This window comes from Astyanax mexicanus, chromosome 1 (assembly GCF_023375975.1).
Source record: "Astyanax mexicanus isolate ESR-SI-001 chromosome 1, AstMex3_surface, whole genome shotgun sequence".
Classification (NCBI taxonomy): Eukaryota; Metazoa; Chordata; class Actinopteri; order Characiformes; family Acestrorhamphidae; genus Astyanax; species Astyanax mexicanus.
This window is the reverse complement of record NC_064408.1, coordinates 15,171,605-15,194,773: the sequence shown is the minus strand read 5'-3', so window position 1 is coordinate 15,194,773 and position 23,169 is coordinate 15,171,605. Positions and strand designations below refer to the sequence as shown.

General features: G+C 36.5%; 3 protein-coding genes across 3 annotated transcripts; 1 reads left to right on the top strand and 2 right to left on the bottom strand.

Moving 5' to 3' along the window:
- The first annotated feature begins 286 nt into the window (after nucleotides 1-286).
- atp5l (ATP synthase, H+ transporting, mitochondrial F0 complex, subunit g) lies at nucleotides 287-3,526 on the top strand. The gene is made up of 3 exons (XM_007260509.4): nucleotides 287-465; nucleotides 2,438-2,598; nucleotides 3,335-3,526. Exons 1-3 carry the CDS (start codon nucleotides 414-416, stop codon nucleotides 3,431-3,433), a joined length of 312 nt encoding a protein of 103 aa, XP_007260571.3. The 5' UTR covers nucleotides 287-413; the 3' UTR covers nucleotides 3,434-3,526.
- Nucleotides 3,527-3,961: 435 nt separating this feature from the next.
- On the bottom strand, nucleotides 3,962-7,572 carry ift22 (intraflagellar transport 22 homolog (Chlamydomonas)). Its single transcript, XM_007260508.4, has 5 exons — nucleotides 7,209-7,572; nucleotides 5,873-5,955; nucleotides 5,102-5,191; nucleotides 4,307-4,509; nucleotides 3,962-4,201 (listed from the first exon to the last, which is right to left on the bottom strand). The coding sequence occupies exons 1-5, from the start codon at nucleotides 7,245-7,247 to the stop codon at nucleotides 4,053-4,055; spliced, it is 564 nt and encodes a 187-aa protein (XP_007260570.2). The 5' UTR covers nucleotides 7,248-7,572; the 3' UTR covers nucleotides 3,962-4,052.
- Nucleotides 7,573-9,926: 2,354 nt separating this feature from the next.
- On the bottom strand, nucleotides 9,927-21,884 carry ftr82 (finTRIM family, member 82). The gene is made up of 7 exons (XM_007260511.4): nucleotides 20,955-21,884; nucleotides 16,829-16,924; nucleotides 16,203-16,436; nucleotides 15,340-15,499; nucleotides 13,100-13,159; nucleotides 12,359-12,427; nucleotides 9,927-10,983 (listed from the first exon to the last, which is right to left on the bottom strand). Exons 1-7 carry the CDS (start codon nucleotides 21,549-21,551, stop codon nucleotides 10,463-10,465), a joined length of 1,737 nt encoding a protein of 578 aa, XP_007260573.2. The 5' UTR covers nucleotides 21,552-21,884; the 3' UTR covers nucleotides 9,927-10,462.
- Nucleotides 21,885-23,169: the final 1,285 nt, after the last annotated feature.

Below are 23,169 nucleotides of genomic sequence, written 5' to 3'. Positions count from 1 at the left end.
TTATATGTACTTTCATATACTTTCACTCACACTTAAACAGCGCACTAGCTAGCCTACCTAGTTCTGTCTATTTGGGACGCTGCCTTACGGGTCCTCACTCATCTCTGCTCCTGTCCTGTATATGTCTATATATCTATATACATCTAAAAATATAAATGGTGTGCCAGCCCCTGTCTCTTTATATCCCTTGTGTTTAAATAATAAGTCGAGATACATTTTAAAACACTGTTTAGCTGTTTTTTTTATTATTTTATGTTTTTGTAGCCTGTGCGCTGTATTTTGATCAGGCAGGCTGCGGACATGCTGAAGTTCAGCGCTGCGCCTGTAGCAGGGGGTCCTTGGCTGTAGGTGACATTCATTATCCGGGGTGAGACGCGGAGTCGAGGTGAAGAACTTCTCCCTGAAGAGCAGCCATGGCGCAGGCCGTACAGAAACTGGTGGCTAAAGTGCCCACTATGGTCGGAGGTAAGAGTCCGTATGTGTGAGTGAAGCTGCGGGGTGTGTTAGCGGAGGATCAGCGGCCTCGGTTCAGCCGCAGAGCTCGCTGTGATAATAAAGCTATAGGGGCCTGTCAGCTAACGCAGCTAACGCTAACATAGCTAACTGAGGCACTGCTTAAATTACTAACCTAGCTAACTAATGTTAATATTTACATTAAATATGAGTTTATGTAGCACCACTGCTTGTATAGAGCGTATCTGCCGTTTAGTTTAACATTTAAAAGTGTTTTTATACTAGAATGCATGTTTAGTAACAGGCTAGCTAAGCTAAGCCAGGTTATCTGCAGATCCTTGAAACGTTTAAAAATCGTTTTTCAAGCTCATAAATAAGGCCATAATTTGTTATAAAATACCCTAAATCCATCTTACAAAGTTCTTAAAACGTACCACAGACAATAGCTACGTGTTATTTCGACACCTTCCTAAAATAAACGCTAAAACAAACACTTTTTTTTCCCCAAGTTTTTCAGAAGCATATCAAAAAATAGCAATTGCTTAAAAGGATAATAAGATAGCGTTTATTTATATAGCAATTAAAATAATAAAAAGTAATGAAAATAAAATAAAGTATGAACATGAAATTTGAGACGTGAAATAAAATGATAAGCATATTAAATACAATAAATAAGTTAAATTAATAAATACATTTTAAAGTATGTGTGTGCAAAATTAGTCAATTAAGATGCAGACGTTTTTAACTTGTTCTTAAAATAAATTACAGCCTGTGCACATACATCTCAGTAAAACCAATCAGTAATATTATATTAGATTTAGGAAGAGCACATTAATGTGCTTTAATGCTTCATTCACTCTTTTTGCAGTCTTATTACTTAGTTTTATTTTATTGTATATGTGTCTGAACACATTCACAGCTTACATTAAAGGTCGTCTTGCTGCCTGGAGTTTCAAGGGTTCTGTCACCTTGGCCCCTTCAAAATCTGGGGGTAACTGAACACAGGATGCCCATTAGGATTGGTGAAATCTGTCAGTAATTGAGAAGACAGCTGTGCTTTTTCTCCAAAGACACAACACTCATTACTTATAGTTAGGCCTGTCCCAGTAATTACTTTATTGGCTTGTATACAAAAATTACAGACAAGACCCCTAAAGGTCTTTATAGATCATCAGTATTGCTAATTGTGATTTATTAGCAAGGAGAGGCAGTTAACTGCTTTATTTATTTAAGATTTTAAAAAGTACATTACAATTCCTAATCAAAAGTTTGTTGCTGTATAAAAGAGTGTAAATGTTATTGTATTAACACAACAGTTGCATAATATAAGATGCTTATTTATCACAAAATAGTAAAATTACATGTTTATTGCAGTTAGTTCCATGGTTATAAAATAAAAAATAGTAATTGTGATAGGCCTGCTGATAATAAAAATGTAATTGTTAGAACACTACATTTCACTACACTACATTTGAATTAGTTCAGTTTAATTTAATTTAGTACTTATAGTAATGTTTAATATACAGCACTGCACTAAGCATGGGATATTTTTTTTTATTATGATAAATATAATTTATTCTAAAATATCTCCTTTAAAGTAGGGTTTTTCTCTCGATACAATACCATGATCTTTAAGCATGGCCAATTCATTGTTTTTAAATCTTTTGAATTTTAGGTTAATACACACAAGGCTAAAACTACTACTAATTGTCACACGGTCTGTGTCAGATATAGTATCCCCGTTTTGTAAATAACCTTTTTAGGAGTCTGACTACATCACAAAAAAGGTGTATAGTGGCATTTGGGGGAGTCCTTCTGCTGTGGTTTCAGTGAGAGCTGCATAGCTTAGCTTGTGTTTCGCACTCCTCCAGTGTTTAATTTATGTCCTATAGTGTGTCTGATATTGAAAGAATGTCAGTCGTTCCTTTATGTTTTGTTATCTGTGAATAATGAATCATGCTTTTTATTTTGTTTATATTTGCAGCTGCTGTGAGCTACTCCAAGCCCCGGTTAGCAACATTCTGGTATTACGCCCGTGTCGAGCTGGTGCCCCCTACCCCAGCTGAGATCCCCAAGGCAATGGCAGGCTTCTCTAACTTGATCAAAGGCTTTCAGACAGGACGTCTCGGTCAGACCACAGTCAGGGTGAGTGTCCAGAAAGTCTACAGTATTTGTGTGTGAAAAAAGAGATTTCCAATCATGGTTTGTTAGTGTGTGATTGTTGGATTCTGACCATTTTTATTGACACAGATTACTTTACAAGCATTACTTTACAAGTATAAAATGAGTTTAAGCTTGTATTAATTATTTACATAATTTAAATAAAGTATTAGCAGTATTAAGTGTTAGCGGTATTATTGTCATACTGCATTCTTGAAATGTACAGAGTTGTGAACATAAGTCTCAAATTCACAGGATGGCCTTTGCTACTCTTACCTCTTAAATATATGATAAGAAAAACCCAAATGAGTAATCAAATCAAATTTATTTATGTAGCACTTTTTACAACTGATTGTCACAAAAAATAGTACATTGAGTTGCAGTCTAGTCAGGTAGCACCTGTGTATAATAGCTATTTTATTTGTATTGTATAATTTATCTGTGGAGGCACAATAATAGTCTGAGGGTGTCCGGGGTAGAAAATGCTGTTACCATACTGTATCTTATGTTCCATAGAGTGTGATCAACTCGTACTAAGTTGTTATGCATGTTATCGGCTAAGCAGCCACATTTTCTTATTTCAGTTGTTTTTCCAATTTTACTCCTGCTTCACACTGCTTTTATTAAGATTTTGAATTTTAGTAAAGTAAAACTTTCCGTGCGATTTCAGGTCATAGTTTCTGTTCAATAACATTTGACCACTACACAATTGTTTCCACAGGATGCCTTCAGGAATGGTCTTGTTGCCACAGAAGTTCTGATGTGGTTCTACATTGGCGAGATCATTGGAAAGGGGGGCATTGTTGGATATGATGTGTAAATGTGGACTGTTCTTGTTGCGTGTTCCTTTGTATTAAGTTAGAACTTCTTGGAATCCAGGAACTAAATAAATGTCTATTGTTAAACAACAAAACCAGCCTGATTTTTATTTATTTATATTTATTATTTTTTTTTACACAGTACATGGATGGGTAATGTCTTAACTTTTTTTTATTGGGTCCTGTTCAACAATTCTCACATACACTCCAAGTAAATTTTGCTCTTAATCACTTCATGACTTTAATTTATTTGTATTACTCTTTGGCATATGCAAGATAAGGCACCTCTTGCTGCATGAATTGAGTGAATTTTTAAACTGAGTTTAATTTATTTGGTCAGCCTTTTTGTTTTTAACAAAAAAAAAAATATTATGCAGTGCAAAAATTACAATAAGCTGTTAGTATACAAACATGGAATAGTCGAAGGTGTATATTGTGGAATGCACTGGACAATTCTCATACTTTCAATGAGCTTGCTTTTTAAGTTATTTGAATAAAATGGGTTGTTTTGGGATGATCAAGACTGTACTGTGTTAAACTTAAATCACAAACCTGGTAACAGAAGAATCCTTGATATGAATGATCTGTATATACAAAAAATGCACAGAGACTTTTACGAAATCATGCTATAATTGACATTTCTTCACGCTCCCTACTTTCGGACAATGTCTGCACAACGTTTCCCAGATATCTGCGGAACTCCTGACGCACATCTTCAGCATCCTCCTCCAGGTTGGAGTGAATGAGGGACAACTTATTCAACTGAGAAGCTGCATGGAGGAAAAACGGCAAAAAAACATGAATCTCTTAAGCCCAGTGCATCAATACTAGTATCTGTTATGAGAAACCAGGTTTAGCATATTTCACAGTCTCACCTAACTGAGGGCGAGATGTATCTGCTCCACTGCCAGGCTTATGATGTGCTATGAGCAGGCACTGCCCCACTGCCAGGCCTTGTGAAGAGATAAATGTAGAGTACCAGGTTTCTACTTCCTTGAGGTGACTTGGAATATCAGGGTTAAATACTATCACCACCCCATTGGAGTCTTTCATCAAAGCAGGCCAGCATGCTTCATACCTGTATCAACAATATATTAGAAGTGGACAATAAAAGACCTAATTCAAACTTTTAAGACATGAATGTGAAATTCAGGTAAATTAATCTAATAATACAACCCGGTTTAATAAACTGAATAAGGCAAGGCTTGATGTATTGTTGTCTGCTACTATTGTCAATAATACAGAACTAAAATAGATGTAATGTGAAAAAATCTTATTTGAAGAACCCATATCACGTTTAAGTAGATGTTACTCACTAAAAAAATAGAGATTGCTGTACTATGTAAATATTCTATATAAACATACCGTTCACTTATGTATTAGAACTAATCTGCAACAACCTACAGTGGTTTAGCCATACCCATTCCCACTGACATTATAGACTGAAGAGTGCTGCAGTATAGACTGTTTTGGAGGCACACTAATAAGCAGCCAATCAAAACAAAGGCAATGTAAATATAGCAGTCTTAAAGTTGCAGTACATAAAACAGCTAGTTTAATTCTAGGGATAAAAAAAACAGAGATGGGAAAATGAAAATTATTTTATTTGCTACACAAAGGTCATGAATTGACCTCAGTGTAAAAAAAAAATAAAAAAATAAAACACTCACTTGAAATCTCCGGCACAGTCCCACAGTTCCACCTCACAGGCAGAGTCTTTCGAACCACTTCCCAAATGCTGTGACTCAAACTCCAGTATCCTTATGAAGATAGAAATAAATTAGTTAAGAAAAACAAAACACAAACGTATACACTGCCAGGCCAAAAAATGGTCACACTCCTAATATTTCATTGGACTGCATTTTGTTTTGATTGCTGTGCGCATTCTTTGTTGCATTGTTTCAATAAACTTCTGCAATGTCACAAGATTTATTTAAATTCAGTGTTGATGGTAGAGTCTGACTGCTGCACAAAGCTTCTCCATCACATCCCAAAGATTCTCAATGAGGTTCAGGTCTGGACTCTGTGTTGAACAATTCACTTTTTCACAATTCCAGCCCCATGAATCCTGACATTGTCATCTTGGAATATGCTCGTGATCATCAGGAAGAAAAAATAACCTGTTCTATATTCAGTATATTCAGTATAACCTCATTCTTTCAGCACATACCAGACATCCCAAGTTGCAAAAGTTGATTTCAGGGAGGTTACCCCACTCCCGGGCATCAGGGAGCCACTACCGAAATGCGGGAGACTCCCGCAGCTTCAGGGAGACTTGGTTTGTCTGACATACTGTTGCTGAACCTAAACCTGCAGACCAACTGCAGCATCAACCCACATCATTTAGCCCACATTATTTTTTAGGCAGGCACTGTATTATTTGTGGTTTATTAATTTAAAGCTCAGTTCTTAGTGATATTCAGTTTCCATATAAATCTCACCTCACTCCTTGTGTGGGACTGTAATCTGCCTCAATCGTCTCCACAGTGTCAGAGAGAAAATTTGCCAGCACAGTCTTTCCACACTGTCAACATAAACATATCAAACAATGTATGCGTCATGCATTACAAGATGTTATGGCATAATTAGGAAATAAGTTATAAACCCTATAGTGATAGCTAATTTCTCTGGTTAGTGTACTAGTGCATCTCAAAAACTATAATTGTAAATACTTTATTACTTTATTTCAGTAATTCAGTTCAAATTGTGAAACTCATATTATATAGTTGTATTAAACACAGAGTGATCTATTTTAAGTGTTCATCTATTTTATTGTTGATGATTATGGCTTACAGCCATTGAAAACCCAAAACTCAGTGTCGCAGAAAATTAGAATATTATATAAGACCAATTGGTACTTTTGGCAGTGTGGGCAGTGTGCCAAGTCCTGATGGAAAATGAAATCCTCATCTCTATTAAAGTTGTCAGCAAAGGGAAGCATGAAGTGCTGTAAGATTTTAGACTTGATATAACACAGTGGATCAACACCAGCAGATGACATGGCCTAATCATCAACAATAAAATAAATAAACAGTTAAAATAGATCACTCTGTGAGTTTAAAATGAATCACTGAAAAAAAAAAATTATGATATTTAATTTTTTTTAGATCCACTACTATGTTACATTTGATTTTGGCTATGCTGGTCAATCAGCTTGGTTTTACTGGTCTTGCTAGATGAACAGCTTGGTCAAGCTAGGTCATACTGGTTATCCAGCTATCTAGCTTGGTCAGGTTGATCAGGCTTGTAGCTAAAATCACCAAACTAAAAAAAAAATAAGCCATATCTTATAGATAAAAAAGAGATAAAAAAAGATAAAAAAAAATGAAATAAAAGAATTAAAATTAAAATTAGCTACAAAAAATCATAATAATTAAAAAATTAAGCAAGACAACACAAAAACATACCAAAAATCCATATGGAAAATACATGAATTAAAAGATAAAATATAATATAAACTATAACAGTGGCAGGCTGTCTGAAGGTGGTTAGAGACTAGAAGTTTAAAATGATTTAGAGTTTCTTGTAGTGAAATGATCTGTAGCTAAAAGCAGATATTACCAGTTCAGTAAAAACTCTCAGTAACTAAAAGGTGATCCAGTCACTGGAGCGAGTCTGGTAAGTTGTGTTATTATTAACGAGCATTTGTGTGATGTACGGTGGTATATGTCCAGAAAGTGCTTAATAAATAAAAATAAAGTGATATAAGTTACTAGTATATAACATAATAGTATATACAGAGCATAAAGTAAATATGAAGAATAAGAATCTGCTTACCTCGCTGGGTCCGATTAAAAGTATTTTTACTTTTAACATTTTTTAGAAAATTAGATATTAGACATTACAGTGACTGCAGATCCCTCAGTAACAAGCTGATTTAACTACTGTGAACTGGCTAGCTAAAGCTAACTAACCCAGCGTAACTGCTTAACGCTACTGTTAGCTTTATCTGTTTATTTACAGTGGTTCTGGATAACCCCCGATGTGTTTAGATTAGCTGTGTTGGTGGATTAAATATTAACGCATGATCTATTTAATAAACAACTGAATTTTTCTAAATACAGCAGCCGAGCCTCCTTTACGTTAGCATTAGCCACAATAAGCTAACTAATAATAACACCACACTTCTCGTTGTCATGGTGCTGCAGCGCAAATCAGCGCCTTATTTTACTTCCACACATTCGACACTCTGGACTCGTTTTTTATTTTATTTTATTTTTTTCATTTTTGCACAACATACAATCCAAAACACAAAAGAAAACACAAAATCAGGTCACAAACAGAGTTCAAATAACCATGATTACAAAAATACAAAAGCAAAAACACCAACCCCCCCCCCCCCCCCTAAAAAACTAACATAAAAAAGAAAAGGGATTTATATAAAATTGAAAAGATTCAGTATATATTATACATTTTCTCATTTTTAATTAGTCAGAAAATTAGCCAATAAATGTATATAATTATATAAGTCTAAATAACCAAATGTTTGGAATAAGGACTCTGGACTAGCCACATCAGTATAATAAAAAAAAAAGATAATAATAATAATAATAATAATAATAATAATAATAATAATAATAATAATAATAATAATAAAAGAGCAGATGTCTATGACATAAGTGGCTCAAAAAATGTGTAGTATATCTTAAATATAAACCTTACATTTGAAATTAAGATTAAACTGTTCAGTCACTAAATAATGTAGATATTTATATACCTTGCGTTGTCTATTCTACACCAACAGAGGGCACACCATGAAAATGAGTAGATTTATTAGAACAGAATGAGTGCACACCGCTAGAGGGAGCATCATAAATGCATCATAAAGGCATTTGATGAAATTAAATATAAACTCATTTATCCCAAACTGTGGTTTATGGTTAGATCTGTAGAGCAGATCTGCAGAAAAAAAATATTTATATAGTCTCAATATGTATATATAATTTAGCTGTTAAAACATTTTATTACAGCTAAAACATTACAGTTAAAATAGTACTCATTCTGATTCTGATTAGACAGTTACTGTGACACAAACCGGGAAAACCTTGCCACTGTCGCCATAAAAATTTGCATCTCTGTGGTGCTGCTCATAAGAGGCGTGGACCTGTCTTTCTCTGTAAAGTTGCTTTGTGACAACTTTTGTTGTAAAACGCGCTATATAAATAAAATTGAATTGAATTGTATTGAAAACCAGCAGAAATACTGTCTTATTTTTGAGATATTTTGGTCTTTGGTCTAAAGGGCAGTTTTGTTGGGCCTTACTGCATCCCTCATGTATATCTCTGAAATGAATGTGCTTAAAACCATATATTGTGAAAAACAAAGTTTGAAAGATCTGGCAGCATGTTGATAAACATTTCATGTGCTTTCTCTTGAGAAACATTTAGGCATTAAGCTTTTCAGGTATAATAAATTCAAGTGATACCTAAAAAATCCCCTGGGTCATATAATCAGATTTTGCTAAGTTTCTCTGTAAACAGGAATTTCCCTTCAATCGTTTGACTATTTCCATCTGTGCTTTTCCTGCACAAAGTGTGATGCTCTTTCTCCCTTTAAAGAAAATAATCTTTGGGCTAAGATGTTTTCTGGAAAGCCAGCTCAGATTTTTATCAGGACTAAGTGTATTAGAGCTTGCAATGCCTAAAATATGGGACAGAGAGCCAAATGAGAGCCACTGCTGCAGCTGCAGTGTTTTACATCAAAAATGTGATTCAAAAATGCTTTTTGAGAGGATTGCCAGCTCCTTCTCTATATTTTCACTGAAGGAACAGTAAAGGAAAGGGCTGGGAGCGTGTTTCCTTCCTAAAGCTCAGAGACACAGTGCAGACTGGAAGAACAGGCCGTGGCAGAAGGCCAGATGTAAGTAGGTTGTGTAGATTTGCCAGAAGAGTTGTACAATTTTCGTTGTATGAATGGGCTGAAGAATTTGAAACTGAAGAGTTTAAAGAATTTACAGTGATATAGCATTAATCTGGGATTTAACTGGTGGATTCAAAGTTATCTTAATCTTAAAATTAGTTATTTAGTTTAATATGTTACATTAAACCTTTAAATTCAAAAGACAAAATTATTTTTAAAATGACTCTCCTGCTTATGAAATTACTTTTGGTTATATATCTTTATGCACTAGTGGGCGGAGATAAAGCGTGTATTCTGTTTTATCTCCCCCTCCCACCAATGAAATGTTGAGCTACCTCAAAGTGCCATGCTAATGCCAAGTTTCACTCAGAAAGCAAAAACTCAAGGCAGAAGTATTAATTGACATTTAGTCAGACTGTAATATGATTCAATATGATTCCAATAATATTGTTTATTGCAATTATTTCTTGATCTACTGTATATATCGTCCTGGCAAATATAGTTATCATGACAGGCCTATTTACTATTTTGTGTGGCATGGTTTTATCCAAATATAATGCAGCAGTCACCAGATCTAAACAGAGTTTTCTGAGCTCCATTGTCCAAAAAATAGCTCTTACAAAACACAAACACACATTTTAAGATAAAAAAAAACTTTAATCTGAATAGGTCATTGAATAACACAAATATGAATGTGGCACCTGGTGTTTGGATAAATACAAGGTTTAGTATTTAAAACAATATTATTAGACAAAGAACAGCATAACATGGCAATGCTTGAGTAACATCTTAGTGGTTTTCTCTCTACACTCTTAAACATAAAGGGACTTCTAATGTTTTTTTGAGGGATTCCATAGAAGAACCACTTTTAATATAATTAAAAAGCCTTATTTAAACCATGGAACCATTAATACCTTTATGGAACCAAATATGGTTATTCTGTGGTTTTCCTCTAATACCCATTTGAAGCCCTGCTGCAATTTGTGAATTAAATGATTTTTCAAAAAGATTTTTTTTTTCACAAAGTAAAACTGTAATGGCTTCAATGATGGCTGAAAATTATACAAAACATAATATATGGCGTAGAAAAATAGCAAAAAACAGAAACACTGCTGAAAATATTCAGTCCTTCATTTTTCGGACTCTTTCTAAAAGACGCAAATCCTTCAAGTTCATTTCAACTGGCAGATCTTAACTGATGTTCCGACTCCAAAACCTGGATAGAGGGGCTCGCTGAACGTGGTCTCGAAGCGATGCAGACACGTCATGGTCTCGCCAATGCTGTAGAAGGCCAACAGCCCTGCGCCGTGGTCCAGGTAGACCCCTAGCCTGGGAGAGTGGGGGGCGTTGATGGTTTTGTCTACCCTGTTATGCCAGGCTGAATAGCCAGTGTCAGAGCAGAGGAGGCTCCAGGATTTATCGTTGTACCCCAGCAAGCAGAGGGAGCCTTTGCCCTTGCGGCTAATGCCCCGATAGGCCACGCCCACCGAGAACTCTCCGCTCCACTCGATCTCCCAGTAGAAGCGGCTGCCGGACAGGGCCTCGCGGCACAGCACCTGGGCGAAGCTGTCGAAGCGCTCCGAGTTGTCTGAGTAGGGCTGCAGGTTGCGGGTTCTCGTCACCTTTCTGTTGCTCTCGGACAGATAGAGCTCTTTATAGGCCGTGCTGGGATCCAGGCGGAGCTGGCAGAAGTCTGGAGGCAAAGAGAAAGAAATTTAGTCAATTCCAGTAGGTAGAGGTGGGCAATAAAGTGATATTTGATCATATTGTGATAAAGACAGTATATTTTGAATAAAAGTCACTTGTATTTGAAAAGTGGTTTTAAGTTTCTGTCAGTAGTGATGCATTTTGTGTGCGATTGAATGTATTGTGAGAAATATCATATATTGTAATTTTTTTTTTAATATTGTGATACTATATTTTTTTTACCATATCGCCCAGCCCTATCAGTAGGTCACACAACAAAAAATAAAAGGGTTCTTAGCAATGGTTCTCGAAAAGATTTTTAACACTAGCATTTGTTTTATTGACAAAAATTAGGCAATTTCTTAGGCATTTTTATTGACAATAGTTTTCTGACACTGATATGATTATAATATACTAGCATATTTATGCAGTTAAACCCTATTAATAAGCAATAAACATTTTAATTATTAAAGGAATTTAGACAGTGGGATTCGAAAATACACACACATACAATAAATAAACCTAATAAATAAAACATAATCAAATAAAAAGGATATTTTAAAAACAGAGTTGACACTAGAGCAGGGCAACATGACAATAATTTATGATATCAAGCCAAATTTACTTATTCTTTGAAAATATGCTTTAATATAATATACACTGACCCAATGTATATTTAATTTAAAAAAAAAAAGTGTAAAATGTTTAATTGGATGATGTGCAGAAAAAATATATATATTGAAAATCACTATACTGCATGAGTATTTAATTTGCAGTTTTTAAATGCTGTGTATCATAAAATTGTCTTTAAATGTTAAGATACAGTATAATAGTTTCACCATATAGCTCAACTCTGTCGGTGCATGATTACATACACCATGAGTGGTGGCTTTTATGCTCTTCATACCGATATATGGTAATTATATTGTGTCAACCAGAATTACAAAAATAACATAATCTAAAATTTGGCTCTAACTGCCACACACCGGCTCATGTTCATGTTAATGGTCTTTTTGGGCTAACTAAGCACAATTGATCAACTATTAAGTACAGCAAAAATTATTGAGGTTGTGTCAAAATATTGTTTAATAAGTAAAATGTATTAATTATGGTAACAGGCCTACAACCAATAAAAGCTAACATTTTTTAGGGCAGCACATCAAAGAACACCTATTGATGGTGTTAGGTTGTGAAAGTGTGGAATATCAATATTTGTACCATACAGGCCTATTGTGTATTATTTAGTGTAGTATTGTCAGAGCATTGTCAGGGCAACGTCGGGTAGTATTGTGAACTACAAGGGATGGTGTGTCATCTTAGCCCGGGTGGACTCTTTCAACCTGACGGAAGCATTCTTTGAAATAATAAGATAATCTACTTACATTTTAGAAAGTCAGACCGGCTCCTGGGTTGTGAAGGAGGGGCGCTGTCCACAGCATGGACCTCTTTGACTGGGCGTAGGAGAGAAAGCGAACAGTCAATGTAAAGTTAATACTGTCATATTGGTTGCTGTTATATCTATAGTTAGACTTCGCATTACTGTGTTTTTTTTTTAGAATAAATGGTAACACTTTATTTAAAGATGAAGAACATAGAGGGCTTAATACCACATTTCTTAGCATTGAACAATGTAATTATAAATATATAGCTTATGACGGTACTCACAACTTCTACTGTATATATTAACAAAACTTCATATATAAGGTTTATAGAATATATGAGTCATGAAAGAGCCACCTTAACACATAATATGTTCAGGGAATTCAAGGAAATGAAGGTATTTTGCCTGGAAAATGTGTTACCACTTTATTTTGACTAACACAAACTGTGCAGCAGCAGAATCAAAGCTTCTGTCTTTGACTTACATCCGCATTCTTAAAAACATATATAATAGTGTCTAAAAGAGTGAACACAGTGTTTAAAAACTCCAGCAGCACTGCTGTGTCCGATCCATTCTATGGACTGTCATGTATTGGCATAAACAATTAATAAAGATTCAATTATTGCTATATAAACACATTGTGGTATGAAGCCCCATACGCAGGTAGTCTTCAAATAAAGTCTAACCAATTAATTTAACATTATTTGGACTCATCATTTGCGTAATAATGCTCAGGGCTCACCTCGGCTGCTCTTCTCTCGGACAGTGCGGTTCTCCAGTGTATAAACAGGCACTTCATTCACTGTAAGACACCAGAAAAAGCACAAGTGTCAGGGTTTCATGAATCATAGTCCAGTTGTTATTGTTGGACACAAAACACAGTAAAGAGTAACACTCGCAAAGCTGCCTAATCAGCAGTTCAAATCTCTTTACATAACACCTTCCCTTGGACTCAGGGGACTGAACTGCTTGTGTACCGCACTCTAGCCATGCTTCCAAGTACTATTTACTTTTTCGACTGCATCACATGACGGCCCGGCGTCGCCTGTATTTCTGCAGGCGGATTAATGTCCTCCTCATACCAGATGCTTGTTGAAGTTAAAGAACAAACAGTTCAGTGACGGAAGGTCATGGTTAGGTGAAAAAGACAAATTTATCTTAGTAAAAATGGGAATTTTTGTCCCTGCTCCTTTTCCTTACATATAGAAAAGGATTAGAGGCCCTATTTCCTTATAATAATACTTTGTCCAACCAACACTACTCTCTATTAATTAATTAATTTAAAGGTTTTTGAGCTTTTGTTCACTTCCATTTACTCAATTTACTTTCAGTGAAGGAAAGAATGAAATACTGTACTGTTTATCAGTATTTTCCAACTGTTGCATCAAGTGTTTCACTGATTTTTTGATAGACATGTCCAATACTTAGTATTTGTATCAGTCCAATACTTAGTATATATATTGGTCTGATACTAAGTATCGTTATCAGTCCAATATTAGTATATATATTGGTCTGATACTAAGTATTGTTATCAGTCCAATACTTAGTATATATATATTGGTCTGATACTAAGTATCATTTTCAGTTCAATACTTAATATCGTATCGGTCTAATACATAGTATTGTATCAGCAGGATACTTAGTATCATTATCAGTCCAATACTTAGTATTGTATCAGTCTAAAACTTAGTATTGTATCAGCAGGATACTTAGTATCAATATCAGCCCAATATTTAGTATCACAGTGCTCCAATACTTAGTATATTATCAGCAGGATACTTATTTTCATTATCAGTCCAATCCTTAGTATCATATTGGTCTGATACTTAGTACTGGTATCTGTCTGATACTTGGAAATGCTGTACTGTTTAGTGGTATTTTAGCAAGATTTGCCAAGTGTTCTGTGGAATTTCTACTAGATGTGTGTCAATCTGTTACTTGATATTGGACCAAAACTTACTATTTTATCAGTCCAATACTTAGTACCATTGTAACTCCAATACTTAGTATCATTATTATTCCAAGTATTAGTCTTAGTATTGGTATTGTTCCAATACTTTGAAATGCTGTACTGTTTAGCAGTATTTTAGCAGTATTTGCCAAGTATTCTGTGGATTTTTACTTGGTATTGGTACTGTTACTTGGTATTAGACCAATACTTAGTATTGGTATCAGTCCAATACTTAGTATCCATATCTGTCCAATACTTGGTATGGTTATCAGTCCAATACTTGGTATTCTTTTTGGTCTGCTACTTACTATTGGTATTAGTCCGATACTGTCCAAAATCACTGGAATGAAAAAAGTATATTTCGATATTTTCCAGTAGTCTAAACTATCAAGTAATGACTTAACTCATATAACCCAATTCTACATGTGTTCAGGCCTACATGACAGTATCAGACGCTTCATAGGCAAAATATTGGTTTGACAGGTTGAGCATTGTTTATATAGCTATGTTAAGCAAAGTGCATATAGGCAAATGTTCTATTAACAGCTTAGTTTAACTTGTTTAACATGCCTTAGCCCATTGACAGGCCATAGTTGTTTGACAGAACATGTCCTTTTTTACTGAAGCAAAATTGATAATTTATATTGGGAGGCCCCAAAAGGACACTTAAAAAGGCTTTTTTTTTACAGGCTACTCGAGCTTAAATAACTTTCAATCAGTGAGAGAAATAAACTACAGATTTTGTTTAGTGAAGGTAGACCCATGTTGACAGTTTTGGAGGACATAAAGTCTACAGTTTTATCTATGACATCTTTAAAATCTAATTCTGAAATAAGCACCATATGTTTTGCTGTTTTTAGCATATTGTTACCATATTGTAATGACTGAGTGGAAGACCTCAGGATTTGGGTGCGTAATTCCATGCTGATATTCTAGTATTAGTATTGGACATGAAAAAGTGGTATTGTGCCAGCCCTTGTTTTTACAGTGAGCTCATGCTTGTAATGGTTTTGATACTGATGTTTTCTGACCTGACTTTGAAATCTTCAGCAGTTCCTCCCTGCCCATTTCCTCAAGCCTCTCTTTGATCTCAGCTACGGCTTTCCTGGCAGCACTAAATGAGAAGTCCGGGTTGAGGGACACTTTGGGGATGAATCCATCGTCCGTTGGGGTGCAGAGATAGTTGAAATTCTGCAGGAAAAGAATGGAAACAAGCGGTACTGATCAGAAAAGCACTGGTAGGCCAGTTTGTATATAATTAACCACTGAATTTACTTATCAAAGCATGAGTACTTTTCAGGCTGATAAGCTTGAGAATTGATTGTTTGTCAAAAGGTGGTTTGGGTTTATGAATACAGTAGCGCTCTAGAAGTTTCAGTAGCAGTATAGCATAAAATCTTGGTCCTGCAGTTCTGTACCTCTTTCCTATTCATTTGGGTATACTGTATTCCCTGCTGGAAAACACCTAATGCTCCAGCTTTTTAAATGAAAGTGAAAGTCTAGCAAAGAATCCAGGATCAAGGTTTTTAATAGAGATGGGGGCTGTAACTAAAAAACTAAAAACTTGTATCTTAATATGTTTCAAAGGAATATAGATATACAGTATTATAACATGAACAAATTATAATTTTAAAGTATCAGTCTTAGTAAATAGTTCAGTAAACTGCATTATATTATGTTGTCTATGATGGTTGTGTGTCATCCCATCAACAACCAAACCATTCCTACAAAAACGACCCATGTACATTATTTTAATGAAATAAATCACACTCTTTTTACAGATATCTTGTATAAAATAGTTTTAAACATGCATTTTCTCAATATATTGCCTAGCTCTTGTTGGGACCAATTTCGATATACGTAACCACATCTATCCACAATCTTCTCTCTGTACCTGTAGGAAGTGAATGTGGTCCTCAGTGCTGTAGAGCTGCTTCAGGCCAGTCTCCTTCTTCTTGAGCTCCTCAATCTCCTGCTCCAGTCGTTCCATCAGGCCTTCAGCCTGACTGAATGCAGCCTTCTCATTGATGTTAATCAGCTTGATGACTTCCGACCTCATCCTCTCAATGGAGGTGATCATCTCGTCGAACATCTTCTTACTCTCTGCCATGGCCCTCTGAGCTGAGCTCTAAAACACATTTACAAACCACAAAAAAAACACATTAGCTAAAATCAGAACTCAGAACAGATCTCCACATCTTTATCTGACCTTCAGCATCAGGAGTGGTCCAGGAGTTTCGGGCACAATGTGTCAACAACCAGGCTAGTTTCTATTTTATCAAACAAAAGGACAATTATGGCCAGGCCTCAAGGTTTATTTGTTTTCCCTTACCCTAAGCAGTTATAGAGTTACTAAAGAGATAAGATTTCACCCCCGGGCTGCTGTCATTCATGGCTGTATAAAGCTATGGCCTTGGGCTGTTTTCTGTTGGGTTCAGTGTGTAACACTTTGCCTTTAATTGGAGGTTTCAGCAACAGGGGGCCATTCTAAAAAGACTGAAAGTCAAAATTGGGGCCTACTTTCAAAGAGTCCACAGCGGTCTTCAGTTCCTCCAGCTCTTTGGTCCTCTGCTGGCATTTTTGCTTGATTTCAGCTTGGGACACTCCGAGAAGTTTCTGGAAAAAAACAACAATACAAAACAAGAGAACACTCTGGTTAATTAATGGGTTTAGTTATATAATCACTACATCTGTACCTAACCTCTCAGAAAAAATGGTACAAAACTTTTTTCAGACCCTTTAATTAAGGAACATATTTGTCCCAGTTAGCAAAAATCACATGGACCATTTACTGAGTTGCATCGACCCGGCTCTGGTTTGATTATATGCCCAATTCTGACCCAAATGCTTGGCTCAGAAAGTGTGCCATTTGCCAACACGCCCATTTGCAGTGTATAATATGATAGTTGGCCCATCCTCATGTGCCAACACCCCATTTTCCTGAGCATAATACAACAGTGAGCCCGAGCCACATGTGCCAACACCCCAGTTTTCTGCACATAATACAACAATGAGCCTAATTCGCATGTGCCAACACCCCAGTTTTCTGTGCATAATACGACAGTGAGCCTGAGCCACATGTGCCAATACCCCAGTTGCAGAGTATAATACAACAATTGGCCTGAGCCACATGTGCCAACACCCTGGTTTCAGAGTATTTAATGACAATAGGCTTAAATCACTTGTGCCAACATCAACAACAACCCAGATGCTGAATTTAATATTTGAATCAGCCCAAACTGTTTTTGCCAACAACCTGGTTGCTGAGTATAAAATACATTTTTCACAGTTTGCATGGCCAACACTCCAACAGTCCAGTTTAGGCCAAATCATCATGCTATATGAGCTACTATATTCATTTATAGTAGTTTTACCGTACTTTTAGGGGACACTGAAGGATCTTGTTGTTCTTTTAAATAAATTTTCCTGTACCATAACTTTTTTTCTGACAGCGTACAGTATATGGTCACATTTCCTACCTGTCTTACAGTACAGTAGGCCTATTTCTTAACATGTCTGTCCTTGTATGCCTTGTCTAGTTGCTTGTTAAAGTGTAAGCATTCACACGTTGTGTGAGGGATCGCACTTCATTTGTTATCACTTGAAAATGTTATTTGTAGAACCTGCTCAATATGGGCACCTTTCTCTGCGAAGACAGAGGAAAGAAAAAGGTGTGCAGGAATGTCAGCCACGACAAGAATGCGAAACTGGCCGAGCCTGCCTTGTGGAGAGGCATTTCAAGGTGCATGTGCCCTGGCCCCTTGGAGAATGAAGAGGGGCCTTTAGGGCAAGGTTTCAGCAAAAGCCCACCGAACCATTCTTCAAGATAAGCTTGAAGGAATGTGGAGAATCTGGGAAGGGGGTGAATAAAGGGAGTGTGTGGTGTGTGTGAGTGAATGTGTGAGTAAGAGAGTAAGCAAGAGACGGAGAGACACACAGAGAAAGAGATGAAAAACAGGGGGTCTTAAATCTGGGATAAGATCCCTCTGGTCCCGGCAGAATAAACAAACCGTTTGCAGTTACTACCTGCCTGCTGGTCTTCGCTCTGGCACAGGAAACACTAGGCATTACAGGCTAAACCTTCAGGGTTACCTGATTAAATGGCCCCAGTTTGTGTTAGAATAATAGTAAAGACTGAGGCTGGGCAGTATATATTAAATGTGTATTCAATACAAGATATAAAAAAATGAACATATTTGTAATATGATGACTGCCACACATTTTACCAACAAGGGTATAAAACCAGTGAGATATTGGAGTATCACAGCATTTTGTTTTACAATACTGTGTAGATTTTTTTAAACGGCGATTTGTATTCATTAGTGTAAAGATTGGAGTCAGAAGTGGTTCATTGAATGTTATGTGTAAGCCGTGTTAAACTCTTTCTTCAGATCCCACTGTTCTGATTGGATAAAAAGTATTTTTTTATTAGATATTATAATTATTATTGTGTGTTTATGTATTTTTATACTATGACAGTTCATTCATTTTTTTTACTATTATTTGATCAAAATAACTGCAATATATCACCTTGCCTACAGTATCACAATATATAGAGTAGAATACTGAGTTGTATTATATGATACATATCATATCTCCAATACTTCTTGCCAATACTTAAATACAACATTTATTTTTATGTTAATTTAATTTAATTTATATAATATCATACAAGTCAAGATTTTTAGACGTATCGCCCAGCCGTAATGAAGACCAACAAATTCAACATAAGGGCTATTATTAGCTTTTATCTTAACATAGACTGATATGAATTGGTATCAATTGCCCTGTAAATACACTAAAAAGTCGATTTATAGTTGCTAATCTCTTTTTCAACTGTTCTCAATATTCGCACCAAAAGTGAACATCTGGACAACATCTAAACAACCATTTAGGCCAGAAATAACACTAATCCTATTGGACTGTGTGGAGATTTCAGCAAATTAAAACACTAGTCTGTACATTACTGAGATTTGAGGAATTAGTAATCTCTCTGGTAAGAATGTGTAATTATAAAAAGCATGTGAAAACGTACTTTTTTATAATGTAGTTTAATGTAAATGTGTGAAATTCCGTGTTTTTGAGTAATACTGTATATTGTGTTGTTCATTTTGTTAATTTATGAAACACTTTCAAACAGTAGGAAGCAATTCTGCGCAATAATAAATATTGTAGAAGTTGCAGGGATGGATGTAACAGGACATTGATACCATTAATTAGAATAATTGTCCACTCAACTTAGAAATACAACTGCCTTTAATACTAAAGTTAAAAATAAAAATATTAGTTACTGTTGGTTTAATCCAACATAGGAAATTCTGGAGTTTCTATGTCCCCCAATGGTAGACGTGCTGAGGTGGGTGATGGCTGTAGCCAGTTAGTTTAGCAGGAGTTCAAAGTACAATCGTTCTCTCATAGTGCGACTCTCTGATAGCGTTGGGGGATGGTGGGGTGGGGTAGTGGTGTGGTGTGGGGTGTGTAAGCTCCTGCCTGATCTCCTCAAGCTCACATTCCTTTATCTGTGGGATCTGCCTCTCCTTATACCTCTCCCTGACCATCCCCTTCCCGCTCATTTCCAGCAACATACAAACTATTCTTCTCAGAGAAGAAAGAACACTGTTCCAGAGCAAAAGCCCACTCAGAACACGGTTTCGGCCACTTAACCTTTGGCTAACATGCTGGAGGGACACTCCCTGTGTGGTTTCGGGCTGTCCACCAGGGTGTGATATCTTGGAGGGAGAATCTAAGTGACTTTTGTTCAAGTACTTTTACTTCTGTTCAGTACTTGTGGTTCTACTATTCTGCATTTTGATCATTTTTTTCTGCCACTTTTACTCATGCATGCATGCTTGAGTTACCATTAAACTGGTTTGACTGAAAAGCTGTAAGCTGTTTTTTCGAGGGTTTAGGAAAAAGCTAAATTTGAGATAAGCATGGGATCAATAATAACTTAACATATTTTAACCAACAGACATCCAACAACATTCAAACACACCCTACACTGTTTAAACATTCTTTGAGGTTTCTTAAAGAACTTTTAGGAGTTCTATCATTTGAAACTGTGAAGGAACCTCTTAAGGTGCTTTGAGAAACCTTCATGAAACAGGTTCTTAAAACACCTTTTTAGAGGTTCCTCCAAAATGCAGGGCATTTTCAAATTGAAGATCCCCTAAAAGTTCTTTCAAAAATCTTATACTTTTAACAGCGTACCCGTAAAATTCAAGATTCTGTACATGGACTCATAGACACTGCATATTACCTCCCCAGACAGATATTAAGCCTAGTCTTGGGCTACATTGCATTTTGAATGGAGATTCTCAATTGAAAGGAAAATATGGTCCACGATTAGGCATTATTCCTGTGTTAAAACAATGTTATTGTTGTTGTTATTATTGTGTTATAACAATGAATAGCTTATATTTCACACAATTACACAATTACAAGTTACCAATAGGTTTGCAATTCATTATTGATTATTATTACTGAATAATATGAAGAATTCAAACATGTTCAAAGGGTAAAGCCCATTTGCAGACACACCTCAGTGGTTACCACTGTAAATAAACCCCTCCTGCACTCCCTCTCAGAATCACCTTCTACCTAAATCACAGTTTCCAACTTGGAAGAACCACATGGAAGAGCTCACCTGTTTCTCGCCTCTCTCCGCTTCAGCAGACACTATATCATGTCCCTTGTGCTCGCTCACAGTGCAGATGGCGCAGATGCACATCTGGTCAGTGCGGCAGAAGAGCTCCAGACTCTTTTGATGCTGTGGGCAGATCTTCCTGTCCAGGTTGCCCAGCTCGTCCACCAGCTTGTGCCTCTTGAAGGTGGCTGATTCATAGTGGGGCTTCAGGTGCTTCTCGCAGTACGAGGCCAGGCAGTTGAGGCACGACTTGACAGCTTTGAGCTTCTTGCCCATGCAGAAGTCGCACGGTACGTCGGAGGGGCCAGCAAAGCTCCCGTTGCTGGCGGGCGCAAGGGGCAGGTTGAGGTTTAGGCCAGTCTTCTTGATCTTCTCGGCCACTTTGGTCAGGGTGGCATTGGGCCGGAGCACGGGCCTCTGGGTGAAGGTGATCCTGCACTGGGGGCAGATGTAGATGCCTGTGTAGTCGGCTTCGTTCCAATAACCACTGATGCAGTCCATACAGAAGCTGTGGCCACAGGGTATGGCCACAGGGTCCCTCAGGAGGCTTGAACAGAGGTGGCAGCTGAAGTAGTCCGGGGACATGGGTTCAGCCATGGTTCACTTAGGTAATATTAACAAGGTGAGACAACACCTGTCCGTGAGAGAGTGTCCGTTCACAAGCGAGAAGCCAAAAGTCCTGGAAAGTCCTGGGAGCTAGAAGTGGAGGGAACAGTGCGGGCGGCCGGAGACAGGACCTACTTGTATTTCGGAATTCCACAAGTCCACAGGTTATTGATTGAAAGCAGACGGAGCCCTCCCCTTCCTGTAGGAGAGAGAGGGAGTGTATGTGTGTGTGTGAGAGAGTGTGTGTGTGAGAGACACAGAGAGAGAGAGAGAGAGAGTGAGAGAGCACAGCCTGGTTCAGACAAACAAGTCTAGCCAGGATTGCCAGTGCCTTAAGAGCGAGAGAGCAAGAGAGAGAGAGAGAGCGGGAGAGTGTAGAGGGCGGAGTGAAAGGGGGAAAAAGGGCAGGGCCGTTGAGAACGAGTGAACTGTACTACAGGACAGACCTAAGAAAACCTAGAGTACCTCCTTAATAACACTTTAACGTCTTTATAAAAGAAAAAAGCGATGCTGTGTTTGAATCTTTAAATTTCTATTGTGTGTTTAGGACAGTAATACAAATTATACACATTTTTTTCTATTTAGAGACCACAGTTTTTTTAAATATACACCTCTATCAAACATTTGAGGTGACACTTTGTGAAAAATTTAGAACACTAACCACAAATACATTAAATTAAATACAGAAATTGACATTAATTCATTCATCAAAACCTTAGATACTGTAATATGCTGAAATTGGAATTTATTCTTACCTCCATAAATTCCACCAAAATAAATCTCCATGTATTGAGAGATGTATAAATATATAAACTGAAAAGGCATACTATTGAAAGACACAGCATTATATAGTGGATTGTGTTAGCCTAACACATTTCTGCTAATTGTTAGACATTGCATATTCAGGTTAAGCTAAGTTCAACACTTTTGCTTGGTCTGCATTTCAATTTCTCCTAGCTATTCGGGATTAGTAGGTCAAACCTAACACTTTTTTTGTACAGGAAGTTGTTTTTGTTAAAAAACAATGTCCTCATATTATGGAAAGTAGTTTATTTCATTATGCTTGTTATTTGGGATCAGAAGAACCTAATTAGTCCCAAAAATACATTTTTAGTTTTTTACAGTAAGTAACTAAACTAGTATTAAACTTGATATTTTTTTTACCTGGCCAATATTTCTGTCTGGACTGGCTGTAGAAACTGTTGGCTGGGATTCCCATCATCTTTTTTATTGTTTGTTTTTTTACAAACTGAGTGTAATTTTGTTGTGCAACAATTATATAATATTGGTAGCGTCTCCATATGAAGCCAAAGGGTCAAAGTTTAAAAAAATGTATCATGGGGCAGAAACGTAAAAAGTAATATGGATGCAGGGTCTCAAGAGGTCAATAATATAAAAATATGTCCTACCAAACATTTGTACAGAGATTAAAGGAATAAAGACATAGAAAAAACACACAGATACACAGTAATAACTGTAAATCTTTTCTCTATAAATTAACTAAATGTAGTTAGGTTCTAGTGAAACCTTGAAATCAAGTCAAGTAGTCTTATTGTCAATACTGCATATGTACAGGACATACAGAGGATTGAAATTACGTTACTCTCCT